At 36.1% G+C, this 15,901-nt stretch overlaps 1 protein-coding gene across 7 annotated transcripts in view; it reads right to left on the reverse strand.

Annotated features, from left to right (window-relative positions):
* Positions 1-1,081: 1,081 nt before the first annotated feature.
* Positions 1,082-15,901, reverse strand: part of ppp2r5eb (protein phosphatase 2, regulatory subunit B', epsilon isoform b) — a 75,793-nt gene continuing 60,973 nt past the window's right edge. For 6 of the 7 annotated variants that reach the window (XM_030126504.1, XM_030126503.1, XM_030126502.1 and 3 more), the window contains exons 4-14: positions 15,190-15,291; positions 13,776-13,868; positions 12,786-12,916; positions 12,630-12,689; positions 10,672-10,780; positions 8,359-8,412; positions 8,150-8,200; positions 7,939-8,058; positions 6,633-6,760; positions 5,372-5,473; positions 1,082-3,641 (exon numbers count right to left, since the gene is read on the reverse strand). In XM_030126504.1, coding sequence (XP_029982364.1) covers positions 3,542-3,641; positions 5,372-5,473; positions 6,633-6,760; positions 7,939-8,058; positions 8,150-8,200; positions 8,359-8,412; positions 10,672-10,780; positions 12,630-12,689; positions 12,786-12,916; positions 13,776-13,868; positions 15,190-15,291 — 1,050 coding nt within the window. In that variant the 3' untranslated portion in view covers positions 1,082-3,541. Of the gene's footprint in view, positions 3,642-5,367; positions 5,474-6,632; positions 6,761-7,938; positions 8,059-8,149; positions 8,201-8,358; positions 8,413-10,671; positions 10,781-12,629; positions 12,690-12,785; positions 12,917-13,775; positions 13,869-15,189; positions 15,292-15,901 lie in introns of those variants that run through there. The other variant, XM_030126505.1, reaches the window with a different exon arrangement.

Consider the following 15,901-nt stretch of genomic DNA (forward strand, 5'->3'; position numbering starts at 1 on the left):
TACACAATATTTATCTCCTGGGTCTTTATCTGAAATATTTAGTGACACACAGCACTTAAGGAAGCACTGAAGCCAATTTCCTGTGTATTTATCAATTATCAATGGTTGACACTGGGTCATTTCACTTCCTGCCTAATAGACAGATAATCACTGTTATTACCGGAGTCTATATCATTATGTTCCTGTTCTTATAAATATCACAAACTGAAAGCTTAACACACATTTCATGGTCCACACAACACTCACACAAACAGAAAACATTAAATAAAGCGATTCAGCGTCTGGGCTTTATCACAAAACAGATTTAATTTAATATCTCTTTATTTTTTAAAATAATTAAACATTTGTATTTCTCCAACCCTTTTTAATCTTTTTTTCAGTTTTTAATCATATTATATCTGGGCCGTTCTAAAGCACACATTAATTCTGCGAGGGAGGGGGCGGGGGGAGGTTCAACAACAACAACACTGTCCGTCCGTTCATCCGTCCGTCCGTTCGTCTACACCCCCCAGTCTGCTCTGGGCCCTCCCCTCTGCACACCGCCGCCCCCCTCCCCTCCCTCCCCTCCCCCTCTCTCTGACCTCTGACCCCTGAAGCCTACCTGCCCACACCCTAAACCCCAAACCACCCCCCCACCTGCCCTCCCACCCTCCCTCCCCAACTAAAAAAAATATATCCAATGGTCAAAAGAAACTTCATCAAAATATCCAAAATGAGATTAAAAACCAAGAGAAGAGGGAGGACCGAGACAGAAAAGAAAACAGACTAAAAGAGGGGGGGGGGGGGCACTATCATAAATATCAGGAAGTCTTGTTCCATAATACCTCTTTATATACTGGATACTCCTCTCCACAGTTTCCTAAGCAAAAAACAGAGGCTAAATTACTACAAGATACAAGATTATCAGTGTACTGCATTCATTAACAATGTACAGGGTTGTCTTTTTTTGTTGCTGTAATACTGTGAAGCCAACGCGGCGCCCCCCAGTGGCCGAGGGGGGGAGTGACAAGAGTGAGGCGGAGGGGGGGGAGGGGCGTTGTGGGGCACTCGTCTTTCACAACAGGGTTGAGGTTTTTCGGCGCTCCTCTGAAGGGCTTCGGAGGGTTTTTTTGTTTTGTTTTTTTTAAAGGAGAAAGTGTCGGTGGTGGGTTTGGTTTGGGTTTTTTTTTTCCGTTTATGGCTGAAGTACCAGTGCCAGACTGATACACAGGAGAGAAGGTAGAACAGAGGGGTCAAAGGTCAAAGAAAAAGGAGGGAGGAGGTAAGGACGAGGAGCAGTCCATTGGTTTGTAAAGAGGGAAGATGATGAGGAGGAGGAGGAGCTGAGTGCGTTTTCATGCAGAAATGTAGAATCGTTATCGACTAATCTGCAGATAATAATAATGATAAATCATCTAGAAAAATGCAGATGAGTTTTTGTATATTTTTTTTAAATTGCTGCTGTGACATCAATAAACTGTGATTTTCTACCTTTAAAGTCAAGGCCACAATGATTTTTTTACTATATAAGTCCTGTAGAACTGTTATAGATTTATCCGACATGATTGTGATACTTTTAGATCAAATAAAACACCTGCGGATTCCTTTTATCTTCTGTTTGCTGCTGTGAAACAAAGTAATGAAACTCCTCTTTCCTTAAGCTGCTAAATATTCTTCCAGAAAATCAACAAAAACATTTCATCAACTATTAAACTAGTTGCAAAATGTTCTAAATGCATCAGCGGATCTGCATTAAACCTCTGTGTGAACAGAGGCAGATAATGAGCCAATGAGCTCGTACAAAGAGATGACAAATTTTGTCTAAAGTTAAATTCTCTTCAGATTTAATTTACCTCACGACAGACAATTTGTCTTTAAGTCAAAATTAGTGTTTTTCTAATCCAACACACGTTTACAGTATTTTTTTTTTTTCAGTTCCAAACTATCAGGACAAGTATTTTTAAGAGAAAATAGGTTAAAATGTCAAGTATCGTTCCACTGATTAAGAACATTTTGATTTAACCCTTAAAATGAGTGTTTTTTTTTAGGGTTAAACACGTGCAAAGATGATGTTTTCAGATGTTTTTACACCCATATGAAAAATTAGGTCTGAGAGAAATGATTATTTAACATGAATATCACCTGATTTCAGATAAAATATCTGAGAAAAGTTATTTGTTTTCATGTAACATAATCCATTCCTCATGTATTTCTGCCGTTAAACTGCAGACATGATACTGTCTGGTGTTATCATAATCATGGCGACTGTTGGCGACTGTCATTTAACTTGATTTTTTTTTGTCTGGAAATTTTTCTTTTTAAACATTTCAAAAAACCTGATGGTGGTGATGTTTGCCACTTAATTTCACATAAAACTACAATACAAATGATGGAAATGGAAGTAAAGACTAATTGTAAGAACGACTGAACTGATACATGTGTAAATATTTTTGTGTATTTCTACCTTTTCACTGCAACTGCTGTCCCTTAAAATGTGTAAATATTGTGTTTTCAGGTGTTTTACAGGTACATATGATCAAAACTGTGACTAAGGTCTGGATTTTACGATGGCAGCATGTGATTACTTTTGAGAAAATGTCAGAAAACAGAATAAGTCAGGTGGATACGCTCACATTTCTACAGAAAAGAATCAAATATAACAAGCTTATCATGTAAAATATGAGGTTTTTTGTTTGAAAAATAATGAAAATGACCATTAAATGAGAGTAAATAAACCAAAAAATGACTGAAGCTGCATGTAGACGCACTCAGGATGAGATGGTATTCATGTGTGTGCGGTGAATCCCTGTTCATATGTTCATGTTTACTTCCCGTTTACAACAGGTGAGGCGGTGGGCGGGGTCAGAGGACAGAGTGGGCAGTCCTTGAGAAGCCTTTCGATGGGGGAGGGGGGACATCCCACACGAGGGCAGAAATGACAGACGCACCATCAGAGGAGGGAAACATGGAGGAAAAGCAAAGAGGAGAACCAGGAAAAACCGACGGATGGGACTGAAGAGGAGATCAAATCAATCTATCGTCTCTTTTTTTTTGTTGGTTTTTTGTTTTTCCAAGAGTTCGCTTCATGTCCTACAGTCCAAAAGTTTTTTTTTCTTGTTTAAATCCCCCTCCCACACAAGTCATTTTCTCATTTTCTATTTTTTTCTTCCTTTTTTTATTATTATTGTTGTTTTGTTTTTCCGTTTGCAATAATATCAGTTTAAGGGAAAAAAAAGAAAAAAATAATTATTTACAGTGCTGTTGAAATAATGAAAACAGACGTGATGAATCTACTGTAAAGTAAGTCGCACAAACACAGGAGAAAAAAAAAAAAGAAAAAAAAAACATAAGAAAAAAAAAAAACAAAAAACAATTAAGAAACCAGCGGCGCTCCGTGTCGATCCAGAGGCGACGACGGCCTTTCGGGTTTTCTCGGAGCTCTGGGCAGACATGGCTGATGTCGGGGAGGAGGAGGAGTCGGATGGAGGGGGCGGGGGGAGTCAGAGGGCAGAGGAGGGAGGGCGAGGTGGGCGGGGCAGAGGGGAGCGCGGCGCTGTCTTTGTTAAGTCGGGATGATCCCGTCGCTCCTAAGGCCCCGCTTCAGCTCCAAGTCCTCCAGCTTCTTCCACAGCTCCTCCCGCTCCTTCTCCTTCTTCTTCTCACTGGAACAAACAAACAAACATGGACAACGCTGATGATTTAAGACCAACAGGGTTTAAAAACAGGGCTTATTCTTTCCACATTATCTACATCTGATCTGCTTAGTTTTGCTTTCAGTGTTATTTTATTCACCTCTGATGTTTAAACCCTGTCGTAAACTTATTTCCACTATGGACTTCAATGTTATTTATGCACCTTCATCCTAATTAAATATTACCCTTTACTTTGCACATTACAGTTTATTGTTACACTTTAACGTTTACCCAGCTCTGTTATTATATTTCTAATTTATTATGTATAGTGTGTTTGCTCTTATGTTCTATTTTTACTGTGGATCAATAAAGTATATCCATCTATATCTATTTTGAGAACTGGACTAAGCTTTGCATCTTATACGTCCATTTAACTAGAGCCCGATCGATATGGGATTTTTGGGACCGATGCCGATATTGGGGGTTAAAAAAATTCAAACTTCTTTCAGTGTTTGATGCGAACGTTTACCAGACCTGTGTCTTCATGTACAAATATGTTCACTTAACTCATATTCTCTCTAAAGTTATTCAGAATTTCTTTACGCTGTCCTCTGTTATTAATAATTATCCTACATGATATTCAAGCAAATTTTATCTTCCGTACGGTCGAACTTCTGTCAGTATTCTCTGAAATATCGTGGACCAAATCTGTGGAATAATTGACGACCTGAACTTCAGTCGATATCTTCTTTATCATTGTTTAAAAAGCATCTGAAAAGGACTTTAATTCATGAAAAAATGTAAGGCTATATATCATTTGATTTGTATTTGATGATTTGTAATGTGATTTGCATTTTAATTGTTTTTACTTTAGTTAATTAATTCAATTTTATTGTATTTTTAAATCTTTTTTCTTTTTTTCTTGTGTATTGTTCATTTCTGGGGAGGTATTCATATAAGCCTTTTTTGGTTTCTAACCTCTCCTGCACAATGATATTACTTGTTTGAATGTTGTTTTTTTCTCTTGCTATTTTCGGACGGACGGACGGATGGATATCTGGTATATCAGCCGACATCAGATATATTGGCCAATACATGAAATATAAACATTGATATACACAACATGTAACAGTCTTATATTAGACAGTGGGGAAGGGGAATAGCGGTACGTGCTTGTGGAAGTGAAACTGAACGTGGTCTACTATTCTTCTAACTCTCCGGGCAGCACTGACACACAAGAGCAGAGCAACAGAATCTCTACGCATATTGACCGATGCTGATCAATCGGTGATACGCTATAATCGGGCAGATTAATCGGTCGGGCTCTAATCTTAACCTCTTCTTCTACATGTGCTGCATCACCCAGAGCTTCACACTGATTGGTTTATAGATGTAACTGGTAATTCAGCTCATTCACTTCTGTTATTTTGTGTTTGTTTTTGTGTATTTTTGTTTTTCATTAATCTTTGAAGAATCTGCTGCTAACTGATCTTCATTGTTCCTGTAACAGTGACAATAAAGGTTTATTCTATTCTATTCAATGCTGAGATGTTGAAGTAGCTTCAGTCCCTCATCATATTGACACCAACACACTCATGGTATGAGTAGAACTGGTTCTAATGTTACATCTGTTCCTCTGCCGCCGTTCTAACCACAGCTCATTTCATCCTGATCTTTCTGAATCACGGCACTGGGACCTGAGTGTTGTCCTCTAATAATGCCGCCCCCGCTAGGACTCATTACTCAGTGACTTTTCTTACCGCTGGCGGTCCGACTTGTAAGTGGCTGTGAGTTCATCGAATAAGGTACTGTTCATCTCCATGAAGGCCTTCAGTACGTTGTACACCAGCGCCACTATCGCCCTGAGCAGAGAGACAGACACACCGTCAACAGCACAGACATTTTAAAACAGACACATCCAGGTCATTCCTGAAGCTTAAAATGTGTTTATGTGGACTTTCAGAGGCTTGAGGTACAGGTTTTTCTATCTAGCAATGTTTGGCTCATTGAGAAAAACAGACAGAAAGTGTATTTAATTCCAAATAACAGCCATTGCAGAGCAGGAACACATTATTTTATCTACAGCCTTTTAACAGCATCACTGTGTTTTATTCTGAACCTAAAGAAACTGACTTTTCAATGATCTTTAGATGCACTAATATTTTTGATTGAATGTGTGCCTGTTGTTGTACTTTTTAATACATATGTAACCATTATTTTATACTGGTCAGGATGAGCTGGGGTGGGGGGTTGCAATTTTTTTATTTCATTATACATTTAATTTAATTTATTAATTTTTTGCAACACTCTAATTAGAGTGGTCTTTCATTTGTTGTGTTTGTAGGCATGCGTGTGTATATGTATATATATATATATATATATATATATATATATATATATATATATATATATATATATATATATATATATATATGTACACGTATAAATGTAAATGTGTCTCTATATGCATGTATGTTTATACTTGGAAAAAAACAGGGAAGGTAAATTGTAATTCTGTGACTGGAAGTGTTCTATTTTTCTTCAATAAAAAATATTGGGAAAAAAAGTCTAAATCTTTAAATCTTGCCAAAAGGTCAAAGATAATGTCGTTTCATTTGACTGATGGTTTTGAAGAGTTTCTTTTGAATCTATTAAAGGTACAAAGCTGCACATCTTTCTGAGTTATCACTGCTCATTTCTTCATGACTGATCATTTACACTCAGGATTATTAAACATATTAAAGTAAAACTTGTACAGTATAACACTAACTCTTGGTTCCTTGTTGACCTAAAAAAGCCTCCTCTTTTCATGATAATGAATCAATGAATGCTTCAGAGTTAGTTTTCACCTTGAATTAATCTTCTACTGTGAGGTTTTGCTGCATAGAACGTGACTATTTTTGCAGCATCTCAGTGAGAATTTCAACATAAGCTGGAAATCATCATAAACCAAACTGTACTTCAAGGTGAGACATTTATTTCAAGTCTGATGCAAACAAACAGGACTCTGAGGTTTCTTACGGGTTCCAGTGCTCTTTGGAGATCCTGTAGAGGCTGGCGAACATGATGGGCAGGATGACGCTGGAGTTCTCCTCGATCAGACTCATGATGTACTCATTGTTCCAGTAGTACAGGGCTCGCTCTGCAACCTGGACCACAAACACCAGAGCATTTATGACTACTGCTATAACAGACTGCTTAGATTACTTTAGGTTGCTTTTACAATAAAAGTGTCAGAAGATGTCTTTGTTTTGTCAATCCTTTTGCACCTTTTTTCCAGAAAGACCTTAACTTTCAATATCTGGCCATTAATTATTATTATTGCACATAATACATGCTTACAACAGCGTGCTATAGCAAAAACTAAAGAAAGACAGACCTGAATTTTTATCATATTTATTATGGAAAACAACTATAAATGTGCAAAACAAACCTTTATGAGATTATAAAAATAAACTTTCAACTATTTTGCATGTGCTCAAACATTTGAGTTTGTCTAGATCATTCTATGTCCATGTTTTTCTTATTTTTAGTTCTTTCTTGTCATTTTTATCCTGTGTGATAGTTTGTGTTCACTTTCTATCTAGTTGTAGACAGAGCCCAGCATTTCATTGACAAAAACATCCATCATCTGATTCAAATACAGACACTGCCTCACTTTCTGCCCTTGGCTAGCTCTCTACATATACATTTACACTTGGGCAAAATCAAGGGAAGGTTAACATCTGGTCAAAAAAATTAAATTACAATAATCTACACCAAACTTATATTTCAAAATTTGAGGAGTTTTCTGAGTGTGAAAGTTTGTAAAGTGACAGTTTTGTGCCGTCATTCTGGGTTCATTTTATAAACTCTCATAAATAAACTAAATTTATTCCAAATACATTGATATTTGACTATTGTATTATTTATGTCATATTCTAAACACAGTGTTTAAAATTAATACATGCACATACCTATGCAAAATACACTTGAATATAATGTTAATCTTATTTGTATGTTGTCAATATTGTAAAAAAAAATTTATTTGATATTGATAATATTCAATTATTTACAAGAATTCACCGCAAAAATCTCACTAAATCGCTGCTAAAAGTAATAAGTGTCTCTCGCTGACTGCATCTGCTGCTGCTCTACCATAATGTGTTATATAACAATAGAAAGAATCTCAGCTTTCAGATGCAGTTTGGATTTTGTCCATAGCACAAACGGTTCAAGAATTATGCTAATTTGAATGATGGTGGCGCCGCAGCCACACACAGTCTTAAAAGAGTTAATACCAGGTTTGATATTTCAGTGTGACTATCAGTGCTGGACCGGTACTGACCTGGAAATGTGGGCTGGAGACACATCTGGAGATCTGTTTGAAAAGCGGCTCCTGGATCTTGACGAACTGTGTGGGTTCGATGACGTCCAGGATCTCCTCCAGCTCGCCTAAAAACATCACCTGGACCGGAGAGGAGGAAGAGAAACAGCGTTAATATTCTGCTCACAGAAACACAAACACACACGTCTGGAGGGATAAAACAGCAGTTCACCTCTTTTTGACTGCAGGTTTTTGGCCAGAACTTCAGTAAGCCTCTGATGACCTGAGGAGACCAGACACACAATCAGCTCTGGGTTTTATTTCTCTGCTCAGTTCTAGTGGAAGTGAGACTAGCGCATCAGAAAATTAACATCGTAAGGTGAAGTTACATGAACAAAACACCATCACACGGACTGAAATCAGGTCTATTCTGATACTCACTGGTTCTGTTAATGTTGGGTCTTTCTCTAGGAACTGTACAATGCAATACGCCAACTGCAACAAGACACAACAGCACACGTTAGATCTAAACATCATCTCACAAACAAGTTTCTAATTTCAGGCATTTAAAGAAAAATGCAACTAAATATTCTCCCGTCTGCACTTCATTCTCTTCTATTTGTTGCGTTTCATTGATTTTTTTCCCAAATACATTATTTTTTAACTGTTTTGCTCCTGTTTCCGTCCTCATTAGTTTCATTCAAACAGGAGATCACAGCTTTCACATATATATTTCTTATTTCTAAAATATATTTCCCACCTTTTTTCAAGGTTCAATCATAATAAAGCACTTCTTCAACCAAAATAACCTTTTCATTCTGTTAAGGGTCACTCGCTAAGTAAAAAACATATACAATGAAACTGATATTTCTGTAACATTTCATCCCTTTGCAGCCCAACACACAGGGGTTTATATAACATTTTTGGCTCATCTATCACTGGTAGCTAAACAAAAAGACAAAATAACAGCCTAAAATGTTTTCCAATGGCCATTAAGCCCCAGGACACTTTGGTAAAATTCATATTTTTGCTGAGTGCTGCATCAGCAGGTCAACATACAAGTAGAATGTGTTTATTTATACCCAGAACACTAAATTTGTAAAACTAGTATGAAGGTCGTACTCGATAAAACCTGTAAGTTTTTGTGAAAAATCTCTGGTTACAATAAAACTCACAGATTCGACTGAAATCCGGCACTAACAGATAGAAAACATGTTAGAGTTCTTATTCAGAAGTTCAGATCTGCACTGTTTCTTTTAAGCTTAAAGTTTTTCTCTGTTTTAACCGTTTATCTTTTTTTTTGGGGGGGGGGGGGGGGGGGGGTTGTGTTTAGTTTTTTTTTAATGCCTATACATTTTATTGCTTCCTCTGCACGCTGCTGTAATGCTTTGAATGTTTTATGTAAAGCACTTAGAATTGTCTTGTACATGAAATGTGCTATAGAAATAAATCTGCCTTGCCTTGAACAAATAGCCTTTCAGGTTTTAGTCTGTAAATTTAAGTCATAAAGAACTACATGTATCAGCCTAATATTAATAATAATTTATTTTAGTATTTCTTTCATTTCAAATATAAACCCCCCTTCCCCAAAACAAGGGGAAAAATTGTTAAAAAAAAAAAAAAAAGGTTTGAAAAAACATTCGAAAAGGAGCGGGATGAAGTACAATTTATATAGTCCCGCCCCCTTACCCCATCTTTTTCTACTGGTCACAAAGTCCCATGTCAGTACCTAAACAAATCTTACACATGTCAAAATAAATTCTAAACAATCCTGCACAAAACAGGAAACCTAGTATAATACATATCTAAAATAAACTGTCCATTTCATATTGGAGGACACTCCAATATATAAAAATAAACTGAGCTGCAAATGTGATTTTTGTGAAAATCAGGAAAAAGTTAAAATCTGTAGGTTAATAAAAAAAAATAAAGCTAAAGTAAACAGGATTTGTGTTCATCAAAATAACCTCAACAAAACTGTACCTTTTCAGTTATTCTTAAAATTCTCTGATAAACCAACAGAGTCCTGCATTAACAGGATGAAACAGGTGTTAAACAGTCTGAATTTCTGATATAAACGTTTACCTGATGTCGCCAACATTTATTATTTTGTCTCAGGACATTAAGCTGCTTAGTCGGGGTCGCATTAACCTCAGCTGGTCATTTCCTGATTTATTTACCCACCAAACCTTAAATCTACCCACATTTGGCACTTGGCAGGTGTTCAGGTGTTTTCAGCCTCACTGTAAACAATGTGTATCTGAAATCTGTCGTCTTAATGTGTGAAAGCATCAGGTGTCGGATCATTAACCCTAAAACAAACCCCTACTCATTGCACTGATTTTCATCTTTTCATTCTGTTTTAACCGATGTAAAGGCTCAGGACAAAAACACTGTCAATAAACTGAGCTCAAGTGACTTTTTTGGATGTTGTACAACCTCTGAAATATCACTCATTCTCTAAAAATCACTATTTCATCTTCAGTTGCTTAATCTTCTACAGTCTAAGGTGCTTGATGACAGTAAAAACCTGGTATCAAAGACAAAAATAAAGGATTGTGAGGTTGTTTTCTTGATCCAAATGATAAAAACCTGTATTTTGCAGTCATGTTTCTGTTTTCTGTTGCTGTTAATGATCAACAGTCGTTTTAACATTAACTTTGTGATTCCAGGTACGAGTCACCTTCAGCCGATCGGACAAACACCAGCGGGAACATGTTGGAGTGGACGCTTCGTGGAAGAGACGTGTCTCACCTGTGCGTGGAAGAGGGACAGACTCCTGACGGTGTGGAGGGGGATCAACACTTTGACCAGAAACTGTTTATGTTCCGCTTTCAGTGGCAGAGCAAAACCATTGATTATACTGGGAAAGAGACAGAAAACACAGGCATCCATTAAACATGACGACATGAAAGAGGCTCGGTGTGAAGATCAATGAGCAGGAAGACAAAGAGCAGCTTTAATGAGGAAGAGGAAGACGTCTGAGGAGCACATGATGCTCTTTGAACCGGTACTGGGACTGGACTGGGACGCTTTTAGTACCTAGTGTTTTAACTTGTAGCTTTACCAGGGTTATAAAAGACATCAGAAACAACACTTTTTAACATTTAACAACATCAGTTTAATTCTCATCAGAACCACATAATTTTAAAAATACAACATTTCTGCACGCTTATTTATGCACAATTCTGTATTATTTCATTATATATTATTATACTGGCAATATATTTTCCAGTACATATTGTACAAATTACTGATCTAATTGTGTCTTAATATAGTGTTTTAATAATCTTTCCTGCAATTTTTTATTATACATGAATGGAGCGACTGTAACACACAATAATTTCCCCTGGGATTAATAAAGTATTCTGATTCTGATTAACTGAGATGATGCACAGTATGTTGTATCGTCTATAATAATATCTGTTAAAAACAATATGTGATCAATGTGACTGAGTTTGTTACTGACTCTAAGATAATAAAACTGTATCTTTAACCTTTCGGTATCCAGGTGAGCATATTATGCATACTCTGCACTTCATATTATAAAAAGTCATATTTTTCACAATTCGTTTTAGGTCAAAATTCAAAAGTTGTTCATTGTTGCATGATTTTCTAAATTCTGATTCAGCCACTAAAATCACCACATTGTAAACAATGGAAAATTACTACACAGCACCCTTCTCTGAAGTGAGTACAAAATGCACTGACACATTTTGGCATTTAAGATTTGACCTAGCACAAAAAATCATAATACATATTAACCAATGTTGGTGTTAATCAGTAACATATGCCAGGATGAAAAAAATCAAAAAGTAAGTAATCAAAGTTTTATGTAGTATACTGAAAAAGAGCATCAAAAATTATGGTTTGTTTATATCACAAATATTGCAAAGGGTTAAAAATAAGTTATTGAGTATCTGGTATTGTTTGTGGCTCAAGTTGATGAAATACCAAAAAAGAAAAGGAAAAATGTTAAATTCAAACTGACATATGTCAGCTTACAAAAATCAAAAATAAGAAATCCAGTGTTTATGTAGTATATTGAAAACAAAAAGTGTTCTGTCTTTTTTTTTGTATTGAATGTCATGAATTTTGTCAATAGCACAAATGGTTCAGGAGATACGTTAGTTTGAATGACGGTGTACGCAGAAAATGTGTTGTTGGAGCCACAACAGTCTTAAAAGGGTTAACAAACTGAACATGCGGACGTCTGAAAAGAATTACATTATCAACTAAACTAAAGCAAACAGTCAGACATACCTATTAGAACATGTAAATTATGGAGTCTCTGAATGTTCAAATAAGACTAACAGCAGACAATCTCCAGTGGGAAAGAGGAAAAATATAAGTATCAGCTTCTAACCCATGGAAGTAGCTTTAAAGGAACTGTTTAAGATAAAAATAGAGAGGATCATATATGTTTATACTCAGTGATTGTACATTTTTCTCCTATTTGTTCCGAGCTGATGACTTTTCACTACTTTCTTGTGGATTAAACACATCAGTCGACCTGAGAAGTGGATTAATTTACATCTTATCTACAAACTGTGCAGCTTATTCATCTTGTTCTCCTTCTCTGGCATTTTTTTCTGTCATGCAAAAGATATGCATCTCCACGAGACTGTGGTTTTATCTACAGCTCGGCTCTGGTTTTTAGAGGTTCTGTCAGGGCATAAATGTGAACCAGAGGGTCTCAGGAATCCACATACCTCCCCAGGATCTCCAGCAACTCAGCCACCCCGTTGAAGTGCTCCGTCTCATAAACAAAACTGGAAGGAGAAGGAGGGAAGAGCAGATGCAAAGTTACACAACGTGAACAGATCAACGGAGTGAACGCATCTACAGAGAATCCAGAACACACTCACCGTAGAAAAATATTATTGATCTGTTTTCGTATAAAAGCCCTCAGCCCCAGGAATTTGCCGTAGATTCTATGCAAGACTGTCTTCAGATAGTCTCTCTCCCGAGGATCCTCACTGTCAAACAACTCCAGGAGCTGAAACGACAAAACACAGATGCAATTTAACAACAGAACAAGAGCAAGCGCAAGAATAGAGCAGAGAAAGACAGAAAACATAACAAAAAAGAAAGAAAAAACAAAAAAGTACATACATATATAGCATACATAAATAGCTCCAAACATATCTATATACCAAATATATATATATATTACAACACTATTTAACACAATAAGAACAGCAATTTGTACAATATGTACAAGACAATATATTATCAATATAATACATAAAATATACATACATGAGTGTATAATTATAATGATGTGGTTATGAGGTGGAATTAAACAGTCAACTTAAACCTAAAGAAATATACATACATAATTGAATCACACTAAAATAATAAAAAAAAACACATTTAATGATGTTTCTGATGTTTACAGATATTTCATTCCTTCATCATCCTATTCATATACTGTATAACTATTTGTTTTTTAACAATGACGGGAAAACATTGTATATGTAAAATTAAAATAAAATTCTGTTGTGCATCTCTGTTTATTGAATATTTTACAATGATAGAATAGATCCAATCAGCTGGGTTTTATTTAGATTTATTAATGTTTAAATTTCTATTGCACCAGTTGATAATAAAATATACAACACTGGAATATTAATATCTGTTTTATTTATTCTGTTTTACTTCTTGATTTCTGTTTAGTTTGTTTGATATTACTCTATTTTATCATTTTTATTTTGTTCAAGAGTTTTGAGTATTTTATGAGGAAAACCATGGATTAACAGATGAAAGAATCCATGACATAAAAATGACCATTGTTTAACAAAAGGTTGATTTAATCACAATGAAGCTGACGTTACCTATAATTCACGTTTACTCACCTGTAGGACAAACTTCTGGTCTATGTACTTTTTGGCAATGCTGGGCTGGAATTCCTGACTCTCCAAGAACCGGATGAAGAACTCATATACCAACTGAGGAGGAGGAGGAGGAAGAGGAAGAGGAGGAGGAGGAGAAGAAGAAGGTGAGAGTTGTTACTAGATTAAAAACAACATAATAAGAAGAATACAGTGGTGGAAAAAATTATTAGACCATCTAAAGTCATCAAAAGCAATGGTTATGAAATCAAGTCCTAACTCCTGTGTGTACCATGTGACTAAAACAGACATTAAAAAAACATGGAATGTCTAAAAGCACTGCTTTTGTCAGTACAATGACAGATATTGATGTAAGAACTGAAGTGATTTTGGTTATTATCAAGAAAACATGGAAAATGGATAGATATCAGCTCTGAAATCAAACTATTATGAGCTATTTTTGTTGTTATCATTATATTTGTCCAAACAAATGTACCTTTAGTTGGACCAGGCATTAAAATGAACAAGAAACTGAAGAAAACAAGGGGTGGTCTAATAATTTTTTCTGCAACTGCATAATCAAACAGGGGGTGTTTGATTATACAATTAATGCATCAAGTCACTGTGATCAAATATACACTATAAACATGAAAATATAAAAATAAAGGTTCAAGGCTGGTGAACAGTGGAGGCTTATTGTTTATTTCCCACTAAAAATATGCCAATAATTCAGTATCCCATTCATTCTTTTTATTCTATAAAATCTCAAAGACAGACCGGAAACTCATTCACAGATTTCCTCGAGTTTACAGACCTCATTGACCATCACACCTGCATGTTCAAGTATAATCACAGTTCATCTAAATTATCTCTTAAGTACATCATGATTCCACAAAATCGTGTCTCTTTTTCTCAGGAGCACTCTGGCTCTAATTAGGGCTTTGCTTCATTCTAATACACGGCTCCTGAAAGCTGCACTAATGTTTGCAATCACACAGAAATCCATCAGTCAGATAAAGGAGAAATCTTTACGCCTACAGCAGCAGAAAGTTTTACAGCTGGAGGACGAGCTGCGTTTCCACAGATGATGAAACCATCATTTTCTTGATTGATTCTCTTGCTATTTCTACAGCTTTTGTTGTTGTTCTTCAGCACAGAAACAAGAGACACAAGCTGCTGTCTGTCTGAAAACGTACTCGTAAATTAGAAATAGAAAAAAGAAAAAGCAGGTCCTAATGAAAGTCAGCAGTAAACAATACGTGTGTTTTCACTTCTGGAGCCAAATCAGCGTGATGTGTTCATGTGACCTGCAACAAACTGGGCTTTTTCAGTCTAAGTTTAGAGCTTTTGGACGTTAGGATGGTTCTGTAAAGTCACAGATCAGCAGGATACGAGCAGGTTCAGCGACTGATAAGGAAGGAAGGGAATCTGTGTTTACCTGTAAATGTGGCCAGGAGGCCTCGAGTGTGGGCTCATCCTCCTCAGGGTCAAACTCATTACTGTCACTGGGCGGAAGGGTCCGGAAAATGTTGTGAGACACCTGCGAGAATAAGAAGTATATAAAATCAAATGTGTCAAAGTGTGTACAAGTAATTTCACACTGCAAGTCAATTCTGATGTTTTGTTGAAACCACATTTTTTTTTTGCGTGTTTGTTCACATAATAATGTAAATGTGATGATATCAGACTCATGTGTGAGCGGTCTACGGTCCTGAAGTGACATCACATGCATCACATTGTGTTTAAGGAGGTAAATATGAATCTCGCCAGGTCCCGCCTCCTCCAGTAAAAATTGTTGCTTTTCAATGACATAAAAGTCAGATAAAATGCGACATGACTGTTCAAACTTAACATCACATTGTAAAACATTAGCTATGTATCTGACTTAGGGCCATGTATAAAAGTGGCCTGGGTGTGATTTCAAGAAAAAAAAAAAAATCTGATAAAAGCATATAATAACCTATAAATATATAAAATAATATATATAAAAATAATATAAATAAAAAATAGAAAAAGGTCAGCTTAGGGCCACCTTTACCTGCAGAGTGAATGTAACCTTAGATTCACATAGGGATGTAACGATATGAAAATTTCATATCACGGTTATTGTGACCAAAATTATCACGGTTATCATTATTATTGTGGTATTG

Source organism: Sphaeramia orbicularis, chromosome 22, assembly GCF_902148855.1.
Source record: "Sphaeramia orbicularis chromosome 22, fSphaOr1.1, whole genome shotgun sequence".
NCBI classification, from domain to species: domain Eukaryota; kingdom Metazoa; phylum Chordata; class Actinopteri; order Kurtiformes; family Apogonidae; genus Sphaeramia; species Sphaeramia orbicularis.